At 37.1% G+C, this 27,089-nt stretch overlaps 1 protein-coding gene across 1 annotated transcript in view; it reads right to left on the reverse strand.

Annotated features, from left to right (window-relative positions):
- Nucleotides 1-27,089, reverse strand: part of RELN (reelin) — a gene marked incomplete at its 5' end in the record, with an annotated part of 523,328 nt that overhangs the window by 371,918 nt on the left and 124,321 nt on the right. Inside the window, one exon of the mRNA XM_082662360.1 lies at nt 43-178. Coding sequence (XP_082518486.1) covers nt 43-178 — 136 coding nt within the window. The remainder of the gene's footprint in view (nt 1-42; nt 179-27,089) is intronic.

The raw sequence follows: 27,089 nt of genomic DNA on the forward strand, positions 1-27,089 counted from the left end.
CATTTGCCTTCTGTACCAGTCACAGACATTTTGGGTACTTACATGAAATTCACACAGCCTGTGCCAGCAGGTGGAGCAATCCAGACGAAGCTGAGGTTGGTTGTGGGCAGATGACTCACATGAGAGGCCACCACACTGCACATAAACTGGTTACCAAACTGGTGGTCAGACATGATCCCTGACAAACAGAAAGGAAGGGAAGTTGTTATAAAAACAATAAAACAAAGTCCTTAGGATGGCATAATAATATTTTCTGGACATTTTTCTTTTATGTTAAGATTCAACATGTTGTTTGGTTTCCCTGTAAGTTATGCAATTTTCTACTTCCTATTGTCAGAAGGAAATGAATCATTTAAAACATTATTGCTAAGGAGCAATCTACTATATATTGCTATAGTATTTGCTTCATTTTGATTTTGTTGACTGGTCTTTGCCCATCAACAAAGACCACCAGGAACACGGTATAACAAGGTTGGATTTATTGGAAGTGTTTGCAGCAATGGAGACCAAATACTATTGGGAACTTGGAGGTATCTCAGTATGAGGATGTTAGGAAGAGCTTGTTAAAATATTTGGGCTTGTGTTAGGTTATTTTAGAGAGTAGGGTGATCAAGCTGGCCCAGGAATTTCCTGATTGTAGTACTGAAAGTCCTGCATCCTGGGGACCCCCTCAGTCTTGTTGGGGAGGTTCCAGGTAAAGGTGGTTTTGCCTCTGGATTTGGTACTATCAGAAAGTGGGAGCAATTTTATCACTGAGTATCTTAATTTTTATCTATGAGACATGAGGAATGGAGTAGGGCTAAAGCTGAGATCGATAAAAAAGCAGCGGCAGTCATGTTAGCATGGAGAGGGGATGTTGGTCATTTTTGTGGTTTGCACCATGTTCTTGCTTTTTTTGTCTGTGTTCAGGCATGATTACAAGGTGATCTTGTTTTTGTCTCAAACCACAACTGTCTCAGAGTGGATGACCTATGAAACTGCTCATGTTCAACACGAGAACATCATGGCCTAGCTGAGTACCAAGTCAGCTCCCAGCTGAGCTATCAGGAGATGCTTTTTTTCTTTTTTAATAAGGTGATTCTCGTATGTTTACCTCAGATATAAAATATTAATAGATAACTCAACACTAAGAAAATGAATAACTTGATTTTTGTAAATAGGCAAAAGATCTCACCAAAAAAGATATATAGATGGCAAATAAGCATACAAAAAGATGTTCAACATCATATGTCATTAGAGAATTGCAAATTAAAACAATGAAATGCCTCTACACACCTAATATTCAACAAAAGTCCAAAACACTGATAATTCCAAACGCTGGTAAGGATGTGGAACTACAGTAACTTATTCATTGCTGGTGAGAATGCAAAATGGTATAGCCATTTTGGAAGACAGTTCGGTGTTTTCTTACAAAAATAAACATACTCTTACCACATAATCCAGAAATCACACTCCTTGGTATTCACTCAAATAAACTGAAAATTTATGTCCACTCAAAAACCTGCATACGGATGTATATAGCAGTTTTATTCATAACTGTCAAAACTTGGAAACAACCAAGATATCCTTTATTAAGTGAATGGATAAACTGGTACATCCAAACAATAGAATATTTTTCAGAGTTAAAAGGAAATGAGTTATCAAGCCATGAAAAGACATGAATAAATAAGTGCATAGTACTAAATGAAAGAAGCCAATATGAAAGAACTACATGCTATATGATTCCAACTATTTGACATTCTAGAAAAGGTAAAATTATGGAGATAGTGGTTGCCGGGGTTAGGAGGGAAGGAGGGAGGTATGAATAGGCAGAGCACAGAGGATTTGTAGGTCAGGGAAACTATTCTTTATAATATTGCAATGGTGAATACACAACACCAAGAATGAAACCTAATGTAAAGTATGGACTTTGAGTGACAATGATGTGTCAGTGTAGGTTCATTTGCTGTAACAAAGATATCACTGTGGTGCAGGATGCCTGGGAGGTTGAGGGTGGGGTGGGTGGTATATGGAAAAACGTTTTACTCAATTTTGCTGTGACCTAAAACTGCTCTAAAAATAAAGTTTATTAATTAACAAAACACTACCAGGAGTGGTCAGTTAAATAAAAAATTAATTTGTTGGCTTTGTGAACTTGGGCAAATGGCTTACTCTCTCTGAAATCCAGTTTCCCTGTCTTTAAAATGAAAACACATGTCCACTCCACCCTAAAGTTATTGTGAGAATTAAATGACTCAATACATATGACAGCATCTGGTACAGTAACCCTGTATGTGGATAGGTGCCCTGCCTACATGTCATCACAGCAGTTCACACATTGCTCCATCATACCCTGGACCATCTCTCCAGGGAGTCTATGAGGGACTAGGTCTTTAATCTTTATATTTCAAGCGACTATCACAATGTCTGGCACATCACAGATACTCAAGAAATATTTTCTAAATAAATACAAGAATAATTTAACTATAAAAATAAAAGACAATGTAAATTATACATGTTACCTCAACTAATGAAATAGAATCTTCTAGAATAGCAAGTTGTTCAGAATAGGTCATACTGGCCAAAGAAATAGAACAAGTCTATATTTTGACATATCCTAATGATGTTACTTTTCTCAAGTATATATATATAGGTATTTTTAAAGCTGTATCTTGAGACAAAAGGATGAAAGTCATCAAGCCAGAGAAACCACAAGGTTAGAGAGGATGACAGACTCCAGACTCCCAAGGAAATCACAGAGTGCTGAAGGAGACTCAGTAGTCGTGACTCAGGAATTGCCACTCCCCTCTGGTCGGGCAAAAAGCAGGGATCCAGTGTATGGAAAATGATACATCTGCAGGAGTCAGCCTGGCCAAAAATAAAAGCAAAAGTTCCAGCCACAATCATGTGGGAATGGAAATGAATCAAACAAAATAACGTTTCAGGGTCTCAGAGTCTTGCTAACAGAATGCATGTTCAAATATCTCCTCACTCCTCAAAGCTCCTCTTAGAAAGTGAGTCATGTCTAGACTGCATATTACTTGACAGAGTTTTATAAGGTAGCTATAGAGTTGCAATTGCCTAATTCCGTACCCTGGGTAAATACCCTACAGGACGACATTCTTGCAATCCAACCGTCTAGCACAGCAGTTCTCCAACTTGGCTACACAGAAGCAACACCTAAAGAGATTGAATAAATACTGGTTCCCAGACATTCTGAGTGAACCAGCAGAAAAAAACAGTATTTACAGAATCCCTGTGTTGCATCAAACACTGGGTTAGGCCCTATGGAGGTACACAGAAGAAATATAGAACATTGTCCCTACCTTGAAATGACTTCTGCTGGGACGAGAAAACTGGAATAAACTAACATTATAAACAGAACAACTAGAAAATAAGTAAGTGCTAACTGCGTGGTATTTGCGAAAAATACAAAAGAGGAGAGAAAGAGTGATTAATGTGGACAATTACAATAATGACAACGAATGTTTATTGAGCACTTACTATGGCCTGACACTATTCTAAGCGTTTCATGAATATTTACTTGTTTAAGGCTCTTAACAATCCTATGCAGTAGGAGCTGTTATTTTCTCTATTTTACCCATGAGGAAACTAATATGATGAAGATAAATACTTGCTTACAGTTATACAGCAAGGGCAGTATAGCCTGGATTCAAACAAGCATCCTTGCTGCACAGTCAGAAATGGCACTGTAGACAACAAGGTCCTACTGTATAGGGAACTATATTCAATATCTTATAGTAAACTATAATAGAAAAAGAAAAAAATGACTTTGTTGAAGAGGGAGACTGGAATTGAGTTTTGAGGGGAAAACTAAGATTTCCCATATTTGTTTTTATGTACATGAGGCAGGAGAGTATAAGCACGAGATCGTACCCTCAGCTCTGTCACCCGCCGCTGCATGACCTTGGTCAGGTTGCTCCCTCTCAAGCTTCAGTTCCAACATCTATAAACTGCTGGTCCATGATCTCTAAGACTCCTTTCAGTGCCTTAGCTCTCTGAGTACAATTTAAATGAACAGAAGAAAGATGGGAGGACAGCTCACAAAGGCAGACATAATGAGCAGAGGTACGCATATAAAATGAGAACGAGGAGAGCAGTCAGCATCAGCTTCCAGCGTTCTGTGAAACACAATTTACTGCATCTGCCACAGTGATCTCCTTAATGGCTTCTGTGTCATGAAAGACATATGCCATCTAATATATGTGATTTGGAAACCTATTCTTGGATAACTTTAATTTGAATTTGATAATGAATTTAAATTTACGATGGTGCTTTCCCTTGCTGCATGCTGGATAATAGGATATATATATTGAGTTTTAATATTACTTGAAAAAGGGAAAATCAGATCTATGATAAAAGAATTTAATTACACTGTGTATCTCAGGGAGATATATACATATAAAATATATATGTGTGTAGTGTAGCTATAATAAAGATTTTATTTTCATTGTTGTGGCTATGTGTAAACTTTCATACAAAAATTTTTTCTGTGGAATTTCTTCCCCCGAAAAAGAAGCCATTCTTTTCCAAGAGAACTGGACTATGAGAGAAAGAAAGCACTTCAAGAAGTATGGCTCTCTTTGTCTAACTTTGGATGAAGAAGTAAAGGGTATCCTTCAATCTGTGAGGTTCTATGAGACCTATAACTGTCCTAATAGATTTTAAAGCATTTACGTTATAGATACATTTTCCTTTTGAATATTGTGTACACACATTTGAAAAATAGGAATATTGACAATCTAACTATAATTTCTGAATCAAGAAATAACCAAGGTAACTTTTTAATATAACTCTTCCTTTGACAAAGTATGAGTGTTTTAAATTCATTAAATTCTTCAAACCATTGGATATCTAATTTAAAATTATCTAGCACCTGTCTTCTTAATCAAAGTTGTGGTTAAAGGATAGGAATCTATGCCAGAGCTTCCTTTATCCACATTATACTTCTGCAAGATTAGGCTCACGATGTCTTTAATTGTTCTAAAGTTGCTTCCATGATCCCTTTTAAGACAGTGATACTCATTTCTGTGCTTTCCGGGATGTCATTTTCCTTGACAAGTCTTCAGTTATTTTAAGTTTGTGACTAAACCTTGTATGAACTCCATTTTCCCTCAGGAATACTCTTCTATGCTTTTAATGTGCATACCTTGAGTCTTCAGAACTTTAACTAGAATTTCTATGATTCCCCCATTTTGAAAATAAAATGTACACATCCTCATAAAAGTGTAGGCTATTCGCTTCCAAGAAACACCCTAAAGATGCTATTACCAAAAATAACCAATGTACTAGGAAAATTACACATTCATGTTGGGTTTATTCTATATTTTATAGATTAAAGACGTGGATTACTAAAATCGGTTCAGTTTGTAATTTGCCATAGTTAGGGTTAAAGTGGGTAGAAGCATGTCCTGGTTTTTTCATGTGATTCAAGAACTAAGATATCTGTGGATGGGATATCACGAAATAAAGGGAAAGTACATTAAGATTATAGATTTTTGGTTTGTGATAAATGTAACCTTCATATATAAAAATTATGAAATCTTAAATATTTTATTGTTTCAAACACTTTCAGAAAGTATGGCAGAATATTTTGTCAGGAAGTTTATTAAATTCATTAACTTATGTCTGTATAAAAAGTGTAGGAACAGACAAATATTTAACATGATTTGTTTCCTTTTATTTTCATCATTTTCTCTTTGTTTCAAAGGGATATCTAAAGGCTTACATGAGTTAATAAAAAGTAGACTGTTCTGAAAATGTAGTCTGGAAAGTTAGTGTTATATTTTAAGTGAAGAGAGAAAGTGAATTATGGAGTTCCTTTATGTCATTCTTTAATCTTTTCATTTGATTCAAATATGAATAACTGTTTACTTGCAGAATTTGACTTGTCTATTATTTGCCTTCTTTGCTAGGTCAATGTACACAAATATTTCAACAAAGCTAAACATGATTTTATATGCTGAAAAGTAATCACCGAACTTCCTGAAAACATACTTATTGCAGCTTATCTGTGAAGTACCAGCCTGATGAAAATGGATATGAAAATAATAGCTTTCAAGTAGTGATGCAAGTTAATGAAAAGTATGGGCACCCACACTCACACATATGCACTGGGTATATTTAACTTTTAAAGCATTGATTTGAAGGCATTTGGTTTCAGATTTAGGTCTAGAAGGAAAAAAGTACGAAAACCTTTTAAAACTCTTTCTGGAATTGTATGTCTCTGGGTATACATTAGAAATGTATGAGGATCCATGCTATTCCCATACGTCTTGTTGGTTATACACAAAGAACTTATTCTAAGTCAACCTGATTCTTTCCTCACTCATGCAGTTACAAAGGTGAGAATTCTTGCTTTTGCCTTCCCTCTTCATCCCTCTTCCGGCACTACTGTTTATCAAATGCCCTCTCTGTGCCAGGTGTTTTCCCCATGTTATTACCTTACTACTATTATAGAGGCAATAGAGGGGAAAGGTTGAGAGCACAGACCCTGGAGGCAGTGTGCCTGGGTTCAGATCTTTGCTCCACTACCAAGGAATTGTGGAATTTGGGGCAGGTTACTGAAACACTGTTCCTCACTTTCCTCTCCGGGAAAATGGAGATGATAATAATAGGGTGGCTCTGAAGATGAGATGAATATATGCACATAGTTAGCACTCTATGTGTTAGCTGTTACTATCATTCCCACTTCAGAGATAAATGAGAATTATCAAGAACCGGTGGATTTAAGTGACTTTCCAACACTTAAACAAGTGTTGATAACAGAGCTAGTGAACAGCACTGGAACACAGATCCATCTTCTATCTTACACTGTCCACTGGATTCCTCCCTCCTTGTGTCCATAAGAGGCAGTACCTCAATTCCGGGACAGACCCCTGTGTCGATCCAACCTAAATCCAAATCCAGTGATGAAATGCAAACCATCTGAGAGTGAGCATGAAGAGGGCCCCTGCTCTAGGAACAAACTCAGGTGCTGTCCTCCCCCCACCCCACATTCCAACCCTCTCTCTCCAAAGATGTCAATTTCTTATCAGACAGTTTTTGGATAACCTTTGTCCTCTTGCTAGACACATCCCTGAGTTAGGTACAGACGTGAGTGAGACATCTTTAGGTCAAAAGTGCTCCCCTAAGGGGCAAAGCCATCCAGTTACACTTAGGTCTATGTGGCCACCGAGTTTGACAGAGCAGCATCCTTTCCAAAGAGCTATGTAAAGTCTGCACTGTATTTAACTGAAGCTCTCTGATCCACTGTTTCAAAGCATATCTCTGCTGCCTTTCCTCCTAACGCTGCATACTCTGCCTCCCCTCTTAAAAGTTGCTTGGTGGTAGATAATCTCTACACGTTGTCTGCCCCCAGCCTTTCCAAACTAACTGCACCATGCTGGCTATGTGTCCAGAACTATACTCCCCTCCTTTTCACTGCTGCACTTGACTGAATCTAGATTTCCCCACACTTGGTCCTCACTTCATATTGCATTCTTCTATATTCAAGTCTCATGAGCGTTGGTCTAGTAGGTGGAAACTAAGTTGCATGCCTTCACCCTAGAAAGGAAGTATGAAAATTCTATTTGGGGACGGTGGTACTAACAATATGGGAAACTGTATAGAAATGGTGGCCAATCATAGATGGCTTATGTCTACTTCAGAGGGCAATTTCAAAGTCTATAAAGTTCTGGATTTCTTGATCCAAAAATAGCTAAAATAACTGATAGTCTTAAAAGACCACAGCTTTTAGGACTATTTCCATGAACTCTACATTGAGTTCTTTACCCTTGACCTTGAACGGGCTTTCTGTCACAGGAAAAGTACTGCTCATAGCAGTCAATCTATTTGATGGACAGGAGCAAAAGCTCCCCATACCCTTCCTGCACAGCCTAATAGATTTCCCCAAAAGTCACATAAGGAGAGAAGATGTGCCTCTGGTTTCTGACTCCAGAGGTGTAAATCTGGAATAAATGACAGAGTTCCTGCGAAAGGAGGAACATCAATGAGCCAGCATAATATTTATTATCTCAGCTAAAGTACACTACCTACCTAGTCTTGGAGTCACTCCAATCAATCATCAACTCTTTCTGATGTTACCTCAAAATTTTTTCAACTGTGTCCCCTCTTGCCTACCCTTCCCACCATGGCTTTATTTCAGGCTTTCATTAGCTCTTTTTTTGACCAGTGCCAATAGCTCCCAAACTGGTCTCTGTATTCAGTTTTGCCTCCTCAGGTTAATTCTCAGTACAGGTATCTTTCTAAAATGCAAATCTGATTTTATCATTCTACTGATTTAAATCCTTCAGTGCAATCCAAACTTGACAAAATTAGTCCTAAGTACTTCAACATGAAATTCTGTCCTCTATCTAACTGGGCTCATCTATCATGACCCTTACTCAAACTTCATACTCTACAAAACCAAACTGAATATAGTTGTATGTACTTATCTCTGGCTTTGCTCCTGTTCTTTCTGCCTAGACCAGGGGTCAGCAAACTATGACCCACTGGTCAAATCTGGACTATGGTCTGTTTTTGTATAACCACTGAACTAAGAATAGTTTTACATTTGAAAAGTTGTAAAAAAAAAAATGAAAAATATGCAAAAGAGACCTACTGTTATAACCTGAAAGGCCTAAAATGCTAACTATCTGGCCATTTACAGAAAAAGTTTGCTTGACCTAAAGTGCCCTTTCTTCCTCTGGCTTGGCTAGACCATTACTTTTCACTTAATACACACAAGATCATAAACCATCTCCTCCACAAAATTTTCCTGTACAATTCCTCCTGTATCCAAGGTTAATGTTAGGAACATTTGCATGTTCTCATAATACCCAGAGAACTGTTCTGTTATTGAAGTACTCATTGCATTACAGAGAGTTATCTGTCTTCCCAATTAGATAATTTAGTTATATTATAAATTATTTTATCTATAAAAATTTATCATACGCACATAATAAATGTTAATGGAATGAACTTTGCTGCATAAAGGCATTGCAATTGACATCATATGGTATTACAGTAATTTAAATGATAGGAGCTCTCCGTGGTACTGGAGAGACTCTGCCTACAGCTTCTTCCCATACAATGCCCAGAACCTTTATGTTTTGTGTTTCTCAGTTACCTTCACCAGCCTCTATCATGACTTCATGACTTTGTCTGCTACTTTCTAGTCAACTTTCCATAGAATCCTAACTAACTCTTGTCCAACTCTCTTCTGCTCCAGTTAACTGTACATACCTTTTTGGTCACGGCATTTGGTGTGCACCAGATAGCCATATACTCACACACAATTTCTAGCCTCTTTGCAGTTCAAGGGCCCATGTGAATAATTTTGACCAACAGGATATGAACAGAAGTGAAGTGTATTATTTCCTACTTGAAGCACAGAGCAGAGACTGTGAGTCCTCTAGCTTCCTTTATTCCCTTGCCTTGATAGCAGTGGAAGCCACACACTGTGATAGTATAGCCACAATATGGAAATACCTTAGATTGCTGAGTCCCTGCATGGAGGACAACTACCCTGAAGAGTCTTCAACTCCTATCAGACTATTGAGATAAGCTGCAACTTGGGGGTTAATTTGTTACCAAAGCAAAACTGAATTTCCCTGATTAATACATCCTTTTAATATAACTCTTATCACACTTCATTTAATTCTATTTCCTTTATTAAATTTTAAGTTACTTGAGAAAAGTGGTTTGGTCTTACATTGATTTTGCACAGCATCAGTCAATAATTGTTTGCTAAATGAGCAGACTTCTAAGTCTGCTTTCCTCTTCTCCATAGTATTTCCTACTGTCAAAAAGAACAATAATCTGTTTACTTTACAGCAGTCAAAGGAAAACTGTGATGAATGTAAGCTGTATAGCAGTAGTCAAGAGAAAGGACTCTAGAGCCAAACTGCCTGGGTTCACGTCCCAGTTCTGCCATATACTAGCTATGTCCTTGTTAAATTATGTAAACCCCCTGTGCCTCAGTTTCCTTACACGTGAAATATGGAAAACAAACAATATTACCCATCTCATCAGGTTACATAGTTAACGCATGTAAGTGTATAGAACAATACCTAGCCCATAATAAATACTACATAAATGTTGGCTTCTTCTACCTCATTAAAACTTCTTGTTAGGGGCCCTAAATTTCTATCCATGTCTCTAGAAACTTACAGAACAAAGATATATTTTTCTGGTAAAGACATTTCATTCAGTAACTTCAGGCTTTGTTTTCTTACAGAATTAACTAATAAGTTAAAAAATATTAAATCATACAATATAAAAAAATTACAGCTTTGTAAAACATTATAATTATGGCAAGCACTTTATCTATATACATCATAGTGGCAGTTTATGTGCTGTAAGAAAGCACCGTCACTTAATGAATGAATTGATGATCTATATTTCATCACGTTTTCAATTCTACTGATTCCAAATCAGATAAAATAAATATCAATAAATTTTTAAAGACAGACCACAAGGAAATTGCTTTCAAATATGATGTATACTACTTTCATTTAAATTTTGTTAAAATTCATACTCCACTGAGGCAATAATTTGAATATTTTATCAGAAAAATGAGTTTTTCATATTCCTCAAGGCTAAATGACTGCAAAGTAGTCTTAGAAATTTAAAAATTCCTTTCATATTTAAAACATATTAGAAGGGGGCAGAGTCAAGATGGCAGCATGGGAAGACGCAGAGTTCACGGTCTCCTCACAACTAGGGCATCTGCTGGACGCTGGTGGGGGACCTCGAAGCCCAGGGAGATGGGAGGAACCCCAAAGTGAACCGCGTGCGGGATCTTGGTTCACGAGCCGGGGGTCAGGCCAAAGCTCTTGCAGTGGGAGCTCTGAGTCTGAACAACTGGACTAACAGAGAACCTCAGACCCCAGGGAATATTCATTGGAGTGAGGTCTCCTGGAGGACCTCATCTCGGGACCAAGACCCAGCTCTACCCAACAGCCTACAAACTCCAGTGTTGGAAACCTCAGGCCAAACAACCAGTAAGACAGGAACACAATCTCATCCATCAAAAAAAAAAAAAACAATGAGATGGCAAAAAAATATCTCACAAATGAAGGAGCAAGGCAAAAACCTAGAAGACAAAATAAATGAAGAGGAAATAGACAATCTACCTGAAAAAATTCAGAGTAATGATAGTAAAGATGATCCAAAATCTCGGAAGTAGAATGCAGGCACAGATTGAGAAAATACAAGAAATGTTTAACAAAGATCTAGAAGAACTAAAGAACAAACAAACAGAGATGAACAATAACTGCAATGAAAAATACACTGGAAGGAATCAGTAACAGAATAACTGAGGCAGAAGAACAGATAAGTGAGCTGGAAGACAGAATGGTGGAAATAACTGCTGAGGAGCAGAATAAAGAAAAAAGAATAAAAAGAATTGAAGACAATCTCAGAGATCTCTGGGACAACACTAAACACACCAACATTCGAATTATAGGGGTCCCAGAAGGAGAAGAGGAAAAGAAAGGGTCTGAAAAAATATTTGAAGAGATTATAGTGGAAAACTTCCCTAACAAGGGAAAGAAAAGAGTCACTCAAGTCCAGGAAGTACAGAGAGCCCCATACATGATAAACCCTAGGAGAAACACACCAAGACACATGTTAATCAAACTAACAAAAATTAAATTCAAAGAAAAAATATTAAAAGCAGCAAGGCAAAAGTAAAAAAATAACATACAAAGGAATCCCCATAAGGTTATCAGCTGATTTTTCAGCACAGACTCTGCAGGCCAGAAGTGAGTGGCAGGATATACTTAAAGTGATGAAAGAGAAAAACCTACAACCAAGATTACTCTACCCAGCAAGGATCTCATTCAGATTTGATGGAGAAGTCAAAAGCTGTTCAGACAAGCAAAAGCTAAGAGAATTCAGCACCACTAAACCAGGTTTACAACAAATGCTACAGAAACTTCTCTAGGCGGGAAACACAAGAGAAGAAAGAGACCCACAAAAACAAACCCAAAACAATTAAGAAAATGGTAATAGGACCATACATATCGATAATTACCTTGAATGTAAATGGATTAAATGCCCCAACAAAAGACACAGACTGGGATGAATGGATACAAAAACAAGACTCATCTATATGCTGTCTACAAGAGACCCACTTCAGACCTAGGGACACATACAGCCTGAAAGTGGAGTGATGGAAAAAGATATTCCATGCAAATGGAAACCAAAAGAAAGCTGGAGTAGCAATACTTGTACAGATAAAATAGACTTTAAAATAAAGAATGTTACAAGAGATAAGGAAGGACACTACATAATGATCAAGAGATCAATCCAAGAAGAAGATATAACAATTATAAATGTTTATGCACTCAACATAGGAGCACCTCAATACACAAGGCAAATGCTAACGACCATGAAAGAGGAAATCAACAGTAACACATAATAGTAGGGGACTTTAATGGCCCACTTACACCAGTGGACAGATCATCCAAACAGAAAATAAATAAGGAAACACAGGCTTTAAATGACACAACAGAACAGACAGATTTAATTGACATTTATAGAACATTCCAGCCAAAAGTGGCAAAATACACTTTCTTCTCAAGGGCACATGGAACATTCTCCAGGACAGAGCACATCTTGGGTCACAAATCAAGCCCTGGAAAATTTAAGAAAACTGAAATCGTATCAAGCATCTTCTCTGACCACGACGCTATGAGACTGGAAATCAATTACAGGAAAAAAACTGTAAAAAACACAAATACATGGAGGCTAAACAGTGTGCTACTAAATAACCAAGAGATCACTGAAGAAATCAAAGAAGAAATCAAAAAAATACATAGAAACAAATGACAACAAAAACACGAGGACTCAAAACCTATGGGATGCAGCAAAAGCAGTTCTAAGAGGGAAGCTTATGGCAATTCAATCTCACCTCAAGAAACAAGAAATATCTCAAATAAACAATGCAACTATACATCTAAAGCAACTAGAGAAAGAAGAACAAAGAAAACTCAAAGTCAGTGGAATGAAAGAAATCAAAAGTTCAGAGCACAAATAAATGAAATAGAAACGAAGAAAACAATAGCAAAGATCAATAAAACTAAAAGTTGGTTCTTTGAGAAGATAAACAAAATTGATAAACCCTTAGCCAGACTCATCAAGAAAAAAAGGGAGGACACAAATCAATAAAATTATAAATGAAAAAGGAGAGATTACAACTGACGCTGCAGAAATACAAAGGGTTTTAACAGACTACTACAAGCTGGAGGAAACATACTCCCTGACTTCAAACTACACTACAAAGCTACAGTAATCAAGACAGTATGGTACTGACACAAAAACAGAAATATAGATCAATGGTACAGGTTAGAAAGAACGCAATATGGTCACCTAATTTATGACAAAGGAGGCAAGAACATAGAATGGAGAAAAGACAGCCTCTTCAATAAGTGGTGCTGGGAAAACTGGACAGCTACATGTAAAGAATGAAATTAGAACACTCCCTAACACCATACACAAAAATAAACTCCAAATGGATTAAAGACCTAAATGTAAGATTAGACACTATAAAACTCTTAGAGGAAAACATAGGGAAAATACTCTTTGACATAAACCACAGCAAGATATTTTTTGACCCGCCTCCTAGAGTAATGAAAATAAAAACAAAAATAAACAAATGGGACCTAATGAAACATAAAAGCTTTTGCACAGCAAAGGAAACCATAAACAAGATGAAAAGACCACCCTCAGAATGGGAGAAAATATTTGCAAATGAAACAATGGAAAAAGGATTAATCTCCAAAATATACAAACAGCTCATGGAGCTCAACATCAAAAAAACAAACAACCCAGTTAAAAAATGGGCAAAAGACCTAAAGAGACATTTCACCAAAGAAGATATACAGATCGCCAAGAGGCACATGAAAAGTTGCTCAACATCACTAATTATTACAGAAATGCTAATCACAACTACAATGAGGTATCACCTCACACTGGTCAGAATGGCCATCAAAAAATCTACAAACAATAAATGCTGGAGAGGGTGTGGTGAAAAGGGAACCCTCCTGCACTGTTGGTGGGAATGTAAATTGTTACAACCACTATGCAGAACAGTATGGAATTCTTAAAAAACTAAAAATAGAACTACCATATGACTCAGCAATCCCACTACTGGGCATATACCCTGAGAAAACCATAATTCAAAAAGAGTCATGTACCACAATGTTCATTGCAGCTCTATCTACAATAGCCAGGACATGGAAGCAACCTAAGTGTCCATCGACAGATAAATGGATAAAGAAGATGTGGCACATATATACAGTGGAATATTACTCAGCCATAAAAAGAAACGAAATTGAGTTATTTGTAGTGAGGTGGATGGACCTAGAGTGTGTCATACAGAGTGAAGTCAGAGAAAAACAAATGCCGTATGCTAACACATATTTATGGAATCTAATAAAAAATGGTACTGATGAACATAGTGGAAAAATAGAGCAGGAATAAAGACGCAGACATAGAGAATGGACTTGAGGACACGGGGAGGGGGAAGGGGAAGCTGGGGCGAAGTGAGAGAAGCATCAACATATATACACTACCAAATGTAAAATAGATAGCTATGGGAAGCAGCAGTACAGCACAGGGAGATCAGCTCTGTGCTTTGTGATGACCTAAAGGGGTGGGATAGGGAGGGTGGGAGGGAGGATTAAGAAGGAGGGGATATGGGGATATATGTATGCATATAGCTGATTCCCTTTGTTGTACAACAGCATTGTGAAGCAATTATACTCCAGTAAAGATGTATTTAAAAATAAAACATATTAAGAAAAGAAAAAGAGATAAAACACAGCTATTTTAAAATTTATTATAATCTATTAACTCAAATTTAAGCAAAGCATATTGGTGTGACTAAAATAAATGATGCTGGGATTACTTGAATATACACTCACTTGAATGTTCACCAGCAAGGTTCTTAACAAAGCAAGTTATTGGCTAAAGCTAAATTTAAATTTTTTCTCCCCTGTAGTTTTCATTTATTTTTAATAAATCATGCCTACTTGAAGCCTTCGAAGTTTCTTCTTTACGTACAAATTATACCATTCCAAGCTTCAGTTTGAATGATTATGTTTCCATTGTATGGCTTCTTTTAGGCTTTATGTAAAATATATAATCTTTAATGTGAACTTGTAACCATAAGTCTTATATTGCTGGTAAAGTTTACATCATTTCCAGTTTGTATTCTTTGAGAGAAAGAAATTTAATTTTAGGTTAGGAATTATCTATCTACAGTTTCTAACTGAAAAGGCAATCACCTAAACATTTTTTAAAAGAATCCATTTGTATACCTCTATTCATAGTTGGGAAGGAAATATTAGAATTTTTATATTTTTACATCAAATGTGTATGTTCTATAATATACAAAGTAGGTAAGAACAGGAGTATATGTACAGAATTTAGAAATTAAAAGTAAATAAATAGGAAAATAAATAATTATACATTCATGTTCAAAAATTTTACTAATAGAGGAGTCCAATTAAAAGAAAAATTTTGCTATGCTTGGTTTAGAGCCTTCACTAGGTCAGGGAGGAAATTAAGAGATTTAGTGTGAATAACTGTCTCTCTTGTGACTTTCTGACATCAGGGAATCATCAGACTCTTAACTTATTCTCCTTTGGTTGGTAAGGAGATACAAATAGTGATGGGAATAAGGACAGAAAAGGCTGTGATTTGAGCCCATTGCTGTATTTTTCAAGGGAATGTAAGGCGAACATGTCAGGGGAGCATACCAGAAGCCTGAAATCAGCAGAATGTGTTTCTGATTAGTCTGTTATGGAATTATGATCTACCCTGAAGATGCCAGATTTCTGCCAACAAAAGTTAAAGATTCCTTGAGGGCTTAACACAATGGAAGACTCATGCACAGATATTGGTAATACAAAGCAAACTACTCTAAGGATCATTATTTTGTGAGCCCAAAGGGATAGCAAATGCTTTGGGGACAGAATCAATAAACAATGACAGCAGCCTTTCAGCTTGGTTTTGAAAGGGAAGTATAATTCTGGAGGGGGGCTTGTTGCGAAAGGAACAGCATGCTCGAAGTGGAAAAGTGCTGGGAGAACAAGGAGAAGTGGGAGTGGCTGGAATACAGTGCCGTGCATAGCAGGCACAAGGCGGGGGAGGGGGAGGGCTGGAAAGGCAGTCGAGGCCAGAAAGGAAGGCCCTTGAATGCCTCACTTAAAAATTTGCACTGCTGCAGGCACAATGAAGAGTGATTACTGGAATTTTGTATATGCAGAAGGAAATATTAAAATGGTAGTGGTGTGTAAAATGGATGGGTACAAACCAAAGAGCATAAAGGACAGTGCCTGGAAAATTACTGCAAGAGATCCAGCAAGGCATGAGAAGGGTTGGAATTCTGGTGTTAAGAGAAAGGTTTTTATTTGAATTCATTGCTTTATGCCTGGTATTAGTGTACTGGGGCTGCTGTGACAAAGTATCACAAGCTGGGTGGCTTAAAACGACAGGAATTTATTGTCTCACAGTTTGGGAGGCAAGAAGTCCAAAATCAAGGTGTCAGCAGGTTGTTTCTTTGTGAGGGCTGTCAGGGAAATTTTGTTGATGCCTCTTTCTTAGCTTCTGGTGGGTCCAGGAGTTCCTTGATCTATAGGTACATCATTCCAATCCTCCACTGTCACATGGCATTCTCCCTGTGTCTCTGTATCTTCTTACAATTAGGACTTCATAACACAACTCAAATAAATGTAGAGGGTCATGAGGAACTGCAGTGCTCTCACTCAGAGAAATATGTTTGTGATTAGTGTTCTGTGACTCAGGGTTAGGTATTGAGGCAATGTTTTATTAAGATGCTACCATATAAGAATAACTCATTTTCTAAATATTGATTGATTTTACAATTCAGACTTGCCTAAAATGCAAAGTATAATAGAATGTAACATCACATAAAATAATGAGGGGTATTACTTAGAAGCGTGGGCAGCAGGAGGGGGAGAGATAATTTACATCAAAAAACAAATATATTGACAAAAAAGTCTAGAAAAAAGTTCTAGATTTGCAATTGGAAACTGCATGCAGGAGTCCACATGACTTTTTGAAATTAATATGTATCTTTACAGAGAGGTAACCCATTGTCATCCATACAATTTTTTTTTTAATATTGAAAATCACTGGCTAACATAAACTCTAAAAGAACATATAAACAGTTACAGTATAATGATAATCAAACATTTCATTAAAGACCTTCAGACAGGAAGAAGTCATTTGTACCTAGCAAAAGTTATTAGTAAAAACTATCCTAAGTTTACTTGCCAACACAATTAATTACACTACCCCCCCCCCCCCCCGCCGCAATACTGCCACCCCACCCAACATGTTACTGATGAGAGCCAGGCAGAGTTTCGGCTTACATGACAATATGATTCTTTACAAAGATGTCACAAGAGGTGACATCAAGATCTCTTTCTAAAGACTGGAAATATGACTAACTAAGCTATCATTGAATGTAAACTTTAGGAATTTTTTTTTAAGCAATGAGAAGTTCTCTATGAAAGACTGAGATTGCATTTCATGAAAGAGTGTGGTTGCAAAAAGCCCACCCACACTGTCCAGTTTTTAGAGGAAGTTTATTTGGCCTCTTTTAAGCAGACTGTTTTTTTCCTTTCCATGCAAATTACAGGGGTGTAATAGTCTCACCTGGGGGTATAGGGATTTACAAACACAATTCCAATTACAAGGAACAGGATTTGCCCACGTAAGGGCCTGCTCAGAGGGCTTCTAATTTGTAGTGTCCCACCCCCACCTCCGCCCGAGGCTAAGCATAATTCTGTCCACATATGGAGAGTGCGTGGATGCCTGTGACCAGTGCACCAGGTGGGAGGCTTGGAGCTTGCAGTCAGGGAGGCTGAGCAGATGATTTACAGCTGACGTCTAAGAGCTCCATAGAGAACCTCCAAGCACTGCACTAAATGCCGCCAATCAGACAAACCCGGTGGTGGCAAATGGGCTTGGCATTAACAACAGAAATAAAATATGCTAATCAGTTGTTCTGCTCCAGGAAAACAGGTCACCAGGGAAGCGGTTGGGAGGGAAGCCACATCTTTAAGGATATGCAGAAGTTTTTGGTTAAATTTCGACATTTATCTCTAGTCATGACTTCACTAATATTTCTACCTCATTTACGACCTACTAATGTTTTATGCAACTACCCTCTTCAGCAGTCTCCTTGGAAATCTTCAAATCCACTTCTATGGTACCAGCAGCTACCATAGCTACCAGCGGCTACAGCAACTGTGGCATTTAAAATACGTATAACATGTCTACTTCATTTTAAAATATTCTCTATGGGATGCAGTATAGTGTAACAGTTAAGTACAACAGGGTCAGCACTAGGCAAACTAGGTTCAAATCCAGTCTCTGCCGTTTAATAGCTGTGTGATCTTCGTCAACTTAAAATCTCTAGGCCTCCATTTCCTCACCTATAAAATGGTAATGTAATAATAACTAATTTTTAGAATTACTGAGAGAATTAAATGAGTTACTATAAGCATAGCTCTTGGAATGGTACCTGGCACACAGTACTCAACAAACGTTAGCTACTGTAATTCAGTACACTGTTCACCTTTGACATGATAATTGCATTCTTAAGTATAATACTATAAAATTTGAGTATTCAAGCCAAATACTTTGATGGCTTATAGTGGGGTCTAGGAGTTAGAAGTATGCAGAAATAAGAGGTAATGGGAGCATGGTGGTTTTTTGTAGTTGTAATTATATAGTTACAGAGCCTAAACGTCATGAAAACATAAAGTATTTGATTAAACTTAGACTATTCACAAAAGCCTTTCCTTTCTGACCTGAACCAGCACTGTCATTAGTGTATCCCTTACTGGATACCTTTATTGCATCACCTTGATTACCCATTGCTTTATTACACAAACACAGAGACACTCCAACAATGTAGCGATGGTGCTCCCAAAGCTTTTATTCTTCATTATAGCAAATGTTGACGATGTGACTCAAATTTTATTTACTAATTAACTGATCCTATTATGTCCAACTGGCCTTAGAAATGATTACTAGCCCCCTAGGAAAAAAAATCCTTGTATGTTTTATTACACATAATGAAGACCTGAGCCCAGGCTTGCCAAAGACAATAGAAGACTGGTGATAAAAGACCTCAATTCTATATTTTCAAGTCTTCACAACTGTGGGGCAGTCATTGAGATTGCAGCAAAAATTTGTGGTGCAGTCGCTGAGATTGTAGCAAAAATTTGATCCTTTTAGCTTTAAAACTGAAGGGTAAAAAGAGGGGAGTGGATAGAGGGGAGGGGCAATAGAGGGGTAGGGAATTAAGAGGTACAAACTATTAGGTATAAAATAAGCTACAAGGATATATTTTACAACACAGGCAATGTAGCCAATATTTTATAATAACTATAAATGGAGAATTACCTTCACAAATTGTGAATCACTATATTATACACCTGTAAGTTATATAATATTGTACAGCAACTATACTTCAATTTAAAAAAAGCTGAAGGGTGGAAAAAAACTGGCCAGTTGAAAGGATAGAAAAAAGTAGAGAAGACTATAGAAATTATCAGATTCGTTTTAGTGAGAAAAAAATGCATGTTTTGTGTACCTTTTGAGTGTGTGCAAAAAACCCTGACACTAATGCTACTCAAAAAATGGCCACTCCAATTTCACCATGATGATGCTCTGCACTTTTGGTACCTTTAAAGGTTTCACATTTAGTCTTACAAATACTGGATTATATATAATGTAAGTATAATGTTAATTGAATTTTTAACATGGCGCACAACGTATACAATTTTATTTGATTTCCCCTCGTAAAATAACTTTATGGCAACTGAACTTTTTTTCACAAAACCTAGAGTCCTAATCTTGATTTTGTTTCTGTGTCAGATCTATAGCAAGCTTCCCAAAATTGAATAAATGGAGCACAAAACATAGTGACAGAGGTTTTAGGATTTGTCTGACTTGCTTTCAGCTCACTGAGAAAAGATTACAGAGCGAAGATAAGATATCCAATGTTAAGACACTGAGACCACTTCAGTTTTTTTTAAATGTGCACAATGACAACAATTAACATTCCTCAAATCCCCATGAACAAAATGTCAAAAGCAATATAAGTAAACCATTAAGCTATATCCTCTAAAGGCATTAGTACAATTACTTATTTTATTGCCTTTGAAGATGCAAGCCAAGCCATGACAAACTGAATTGGACATATGCTGTTCATTATATCATAACTATAAATGGAAATATTTATATTTCCCCAGATGTTTCTATCAACAGCAGAAGGTAATTAATTATGACAAGACTAAAAAATAATAAGAACAAAAAAAACACCGAAATAACTTTACACTCCCCTCAAAACACTTAATATTCATCAGATTATGAAATCTGTGAGGCAAATACTTCAACACTTCTTTGCTATGTTCCCTAAGGGATTAAGGTATTTAAGTTTTTATTTTAATTATAATGTGTAGCAAGCCAATTATTATATGGAGTAAGTCAGTGAATGGGATCACACTGCTTTATGGGTCCTGTGATAGTACTGAGAAATGAATGTTTAGATGCTGGAAAACATGTAATGAGGAAAAACCTGTTGAAGGAGTCTCTGAAGTGATAAGAGTCTCATTAGGCTAGAAATAATAATAAGAAGAGTAAGAGTTACTTTTTTTTTTTTTTTTTTCCGGTACACGGGCCTCTCACTGTTGTGGCCTCTCCCGTTGTGGAGCACAGGCTCCGGATGCGCAGGCCCAGCGGCCATGGCTCACGGGCCCAGCCACTCCGCGGCATGTGGGATCCTCCCGGACCGGGGCTCGAACCCGTGTCCCCTGCATCCGCAGGCGGACTCTCAACCACTGAGCCACCAGGGAAGCCCAGAGCTACAATTTATTGATGCTTACTCTATTACCTGCACTTTTTCCCCCCCAATAAATCCTCACAACAACTCTGTGAAGTGGCAGCGTGGTGTGATGGAGCTGGCTTATACAGGCTACAGAACGCTGCTGATTGAAGCTGAATGTCTCTTCCCAACTCTTCCCAATTCAGTGACATCACACTGGTAGCTTGAAACTGGCCATGGTGTGAGGCTTTACATCACAGAAACTGCCACATTATACAAATCAAGATTTCTTTTCCCCCGGAGAGTGGGTTCTTAAACGTTTACCAGCACACCACTGACAATAGGTATGATTATTCCCATGTTACAGAGGAGGCAACTGACACTTAACATGGTTAAGTAATTGGATCAAAGTCACAAAATTCAAGCCTGAGATTTGCCTCAAAACAATCCAGTGGGAAAAGGGAAAATGAGTGATGTTCTGAGTTTGATGATCGTTGAAACTGGGTGACAGATGCATGGGGGTTCCTTGAGCTATCATGTCTAGTTTTATACTGAGTAAAATTTTCTACAACACACACACAATACTGACACTTGAAGTAACAAATCAATTTAACATAATAAGTCACCCACTGAATCAGAAGTTGAAGAGGTAGGATTCAGTAATCTTTTTTAATGTCAAAAGTTGATAAACACTGCTTTACACTACTATTTATTTACAGGAGAAAAAAAACCTAGAACAACCCAAATGACTATTAATAGGGGATGATGAATAAGTATGGTACACACAATGAAGTACTATACAGCTATAAAAAAGGAACGACAAATGTGTCTATACATTACTATTGATCAGTGTCCTACAGATATTAATTTTTTTAAAACAACATAGATATAGAAATTATGTATGTATATTTATGTTTAGATTATTGTTATCATTATTTATCTATGAGGGGGAAGAAGATATACAGATACAGACGTTGATACAGATATACACAAATAGAGAGACATTTGTTTATATTATAAAACAAACAAAAAACCCAATAATTTTTTAAATGATTACATAGAGGGGGAGGAATGAAACACAAGAGAGAAACTAGACTTCTTAGAATAAATCTTGTTTTGTGGATTCTATAGATACTTTTAATCATGTGAATTATTTGTGTAATTCTGAAACAAAATTAAATAAAAAACAATCTCTAATAATCGAAAGTAAAATTAAGCATATTAATTAACTGTATATTTACTTGGTGGCACAATTACAGAGAAAAACTCTGTAATTTTCTCACACATCCCAGCAATTCTCTGGACACCAGCTGGGTGTCCCACAATTCAACTCAATTTTGACACTATCTACCTGGAGATAGCATCAGATCCCACAGGTTAAGGGTCAATCCTATAAAGAATGCCCTCACTCTGCCCTGACTTCACATGCCAATCGCCTATGCTTATCACCTATGCTTCTGGAACAATCAGCTACAGATTGGAGGTTCCAAGAACCCCTCCTTGGACTTCAGACACTGGTCTCAAGTCCAGGTTGTAACCTGTACTTCTCAGTAACTGGCTACAAATCAGAGGTTACCAAGACCCCCTCCTAAGGTTTGATTTATTTGCTAGGGCGGTTCACAAAACTCAGAGAAACATGTTACTTACTAAATCACCAGTTTATTGTGAAAGGATATAACTCAGCAACAACCAGATGAAAGAGACGCATTGGGCAAGGTATGAGGAAGGGGCACAGAGCTCCCAGGCCCTCTCCAGATGTGACAAATTTCCACCTGGAAGCTCTCTGAGCCCTGTCCTTTTGGGTTTTTTATGAAGAATTCATTACACAGTCACGACTGATTAAATCATTTGCCATTTGTGATGATTCAACCTCCAGCTCCTCTCCCCTCTTGGGAGGTTTAGAGGGGTGGGAAGGTTTACTGAAAGTGCCAACCTTCTAATCACATGGTCACCTCTGCTGACAAACAAGCCCCATCCTTAGGTTACCGTAGGCCTTTCTAAAAATCACCTCATTAACATAACAAAAGACATTTAAATGGCTCTTATCGCAGGAAATTCCAAGGGTTTTAGGAGCTCTGTGCCAGCAACTAAGTCAAGAACAAATATGTATTTCTTATTATAAATCACAATATCACATATGCAAAAATAAAGTCAGATTTTGCCAGTAGGGGACTCATAAATTAACTCAGTGGTTACCCCTCAGGTTTAGCTCCCTCTGATTATAACTCTAAACTCTCTTGGATAAGACCAAGACACAGGAAGTCCAAGAAGCAAAATGGAATATAACAAGTACAAATTTTCTCACTAAAGAAGGAAAACCTAAGATTTTTCAGGTAGTACAAAAAGGTGATCTTTTTGGGGTTTTTTTTAACATCTTTACTGGAGTATAATAGCTTTACGATGTTGTGTTAGTTTTTGCTGTACAACAAAGTGAATCAGCTACATGTATACATATATTCCCATATCCCCTCCCTCTTGCGTCTCTCTCCCACCCTCCTTATCCCACACCTCTAAGTGGTCACAAAGCACCAAACGATCTCCCTGTGCAATGCAGGATCTTCCCACTAGCTATATTTCGTTTGGTAGTGTATATACGTCAATGCTACTCTTCCACTTCGCCCAAGCTTCGCCCTCCCACCCCATGTCCTCAAGTCCATCTTCTATGGCTACCTCTTTATTCCTGCCCTGCAACTAGGTTCATCAGTACAATTTTTTTTTTTAGATTCCACATATATGCATCAGTGCATTTGTTTTCCTCTTTCTGACGTACTTCACTCTGTATGACAGACTTTAGGTCCATCCACCTCACTACAAAGAACTCAGTTTCATTTCTTTTTATGGCTGAGTAATATTCCATTGTATATATGTGCCACATATTCTTTATCCATTCATCTATCGATGGTCACCTAGGTTGCTTCCATATCCTGGCTATTGTAAATAGTGCTGCAATGAACATTGTGGTACATGACTCTTTTTGAATTATGGTTTTCTCAGGATATATGACCAGTATATACTTTCATCAGTAGTGGGATTGCTGAGTCATATGGTAGTTCTATTTTTAGATTTTCAAGGAACTTCCATACTGTTATCCATAGTGACTGTATCAATTTACATTCCCACCAACAGTGCAAGAGGGTTCCCTTTTTCCACACCCTCTCCAGCATTTACTGTTTGTAGATTTTTTGATCATGGCCATTCTGACTGGTGCGACATGATACCTCATTGTAGTTTTGATTTGCATTACTCTAATGATTAGTGATGTTGAGCATCCTTTCATGTGTTCGTTGGCAATCTGTATATCTTCTTTGGAGAAATGTCTATTTAGGTCTTCTGCCCATTTTTGGATTCGGTTTTTTGTTTTTCTGATATTGAACTGCATGAGGTACTTGTAAATTTTGGAGATTAATCCTTTGCCAGTTGCTTCATTTGCAAATATTTTCTTCCATTCTGAGGGTTGTCTTTTCGTCTTGTATATGGTTTCCTTTGCTGTGCAAAAGCTTTTAAGTTTAATTCGGTCCCATTTATTTATTTTTGTTTTTATTTCCATTTCTCTCGGAGGTGGGTCAAAAAGGATATTGCTGTGATTTATGTCATAGAGTGTTCTATGTTTTTCTCTAAGAGTTTGATAGTGTCTGGCCTTACATTTAGGTCTTAAATCCATTTTGAATCTATTTTTGTATACAGTGTTAGGGATTGTTCTAATTTCATTCTTTTACATTTAGTTGTCCAGTTTTCCCAGCACCACTTATTGAAGAGGCTGTATTTTCTCCATTGTATATTCTTGCCTCCTTTATCAAAGATAAGGTGACCATATGTGTGTGGGTTTATCTCTGGGCTTTCTATCCTGTTCCACTGATCTATATTTCTATTTTTGTGCCAGTACCATACTGTCTTGATTACTGTAGCTCTGTAGTATAGTCTGAAGTCAGAGAGCCTGATTCCTCCAGTTCCCTTTTTCTTCCTCAAGATTGCTTTGGCTATTTGGGGTCTTTTGTGTTCCCATAAACTGTGAAATTTTTTGTTCTTTCTGTGAAAAATGTCATTGGTAGTTTGATAGGGATTGCACTGAATCTGTAGATTGCTTTGGGTATAGTAATTTTCACAATGTTGACTCTTCCAATCCAAGAACATGGTGCATCTCTCCATCTGTTTGTATCGTCTTTGATTTCTTTCATCAGTGTCTTATAGTTTTCTGCATACAGGTCTTTTTTCTCCTTTGGTAGGTTTATTCCTAGGTATTTTATTCTTTTTGTTGCAATGGTAAATGGGGGTTTTCCTTAACTTTCAGATTTTTTATCATTAGTGCATAGAAATGCAAGTGATATCTGTGCATTAATTCTGTATCCTGCTACTTTACCAAATTCATTGATTAGCTCTAGTAGTTTTCTGGTAGCATCTTTAGGATCCTCTATGTATAGTATCATGTCATCTGCAAACGGTGACAGTTTTACATCTTCTTTTCCGATTTAGATTCCTTTTATTTATTTTTCTTCTCTGATTGATGTGGCTAAAACTTCCAAAACTATGTTGAATAATATGGGTGAGAGTGAGCAACCTTGTCTTGTTCCTGATCTTACAGGAAATGGTTTCAGTTTTTCACCACTGAGAATGATGATGGTTGTGGGTTTGTCATATATGGCCTGTATTATGTTGAGGTAAGTCCCCTCTATGCCTACTTTCTGGAGAGTTTTTATCATAAATGGGTACTGAATTTTGTTGAAAGCTTTTTCTGCATCTATTGAGATGACCATATGGTTTATATCCTTCAGTTTATTAATATGGTTTACCACATTGATTGATTTGCATATATTGAAGAATCCTTGCATTCCTGGGATAAACCCCACTTAATCATGGTGTATGATCCATGGTGTATGTATGTGCTGTTGGATTCTATTTGCTAGTATTTTGCTGAGGATTTTTGCATCTATGTTCATCAGTTATATTGGCCTCTAGTTTTATTTTTTTGTGACATGTTTGTCTGGTTTTGGTATCAAGGTGATGGTGGCCTCATAGAATGAGTTTGGGAGTGTTCCTCCCTCTGCTATATTTTGGAAGAGTTTGAGAAGGATGGGTGTTAGTTCTTCTCTAAATGTTTGTTAGAATTGGCCTGTGAAGCCATCTAGTCCTGGGCTTTTGTTTGTTGGAAGATTTTAATCACAGTTTCATTTCAGTACTTGTGATTGGTCTGTTTATAATTTCTATTTCTTCCTGGTTCAGTCCCAGAAGGTTGTGCTTTTCTAAGAATTTGTCCATGTCTTCCAGATTGTCCATTTCATTGGCATAGAGTTGCTTGTAGTAATCTCTCATGATCATTTGTATTTCTGCAGTGGCAGTTGTTACTTCTCCTTTTACATTTCTAATTCTGTTGATTTGAGTCTTCTCCCTTTTTTTCTTGATGAGTGTGGCTAATGGTTTATCAATTTTGTTTAACTTCTCAAAGAACCAGCTTTTAGTTTTATTGATGTTTGCTATTGTTTCCTTCACTCCTTTTTCATTTATTTCTGATCTGATCTTTATGGTTTCTTTCCTTCTGCTAACTTTGGGTTTTTTTGTTCTTCTTACTCTAATTGCTTTAGGTGTAAGATTAGGTTGTTTAGTTGAGATATTTCTTGTTTCTTGAGGTAGGATTGTATTGCTATAAACTTCCCTCTTAGAACTGCTTTTGCTGCCTCCCATAGATTTTGGGTCTTCGGGTTTTCATTGTCATTTGTTTCTAGGTTTTTTTTAATTTCCTCTTTGATTTCTTCAGTGATCTCTTGGTTATTCAGTAGTGTACTGTTTAGCCACCCTGTGTTTGTATTATTTACAGTTTTTTTCCCTGTAATTGATATCTAGTCTCATAGCATTGTGGTCGGAAAAGATACTTGATACGACTTCAATTTTCTGAAATTTACCAAGGCTTGACTTGTGACCCAAGATATGATCTATCCTGGAGAATGTTCCATGAGCACTTGGGAAGAAAGTGCATTCTGCTGTTTTTGGATGGAACATCCTATAAATATCAATTAAATCCACCTTATTTAACGTATCATTTAAAGCTTGTGTTTCCTTATTTATTATCATTTTGAATGATCTGTCCATTGGTGAAAGTGGGGTGTTAGAGTCCCTACTCTTATTGTATTACTGTCGATTTCCCCTTTTATGGCTGTTAGCATTTGCTTATGTACTGAGGTGCTCCTATGTTGGGTGCATAAATATTTACAACTGTTATATATTCTTGGATTGATCCCTTGAT

Source organism: Grampus griseus, assembly GCF_964374135.1.
Source record: "Grampus griseus genome assembly, chromosome: 9".
Lineage (NCBI taxonomy): Eukaryota > Metazoa > Chordata > Mammalia > Artiodactyla > Delphinidae > Grampus > Grampus griseus.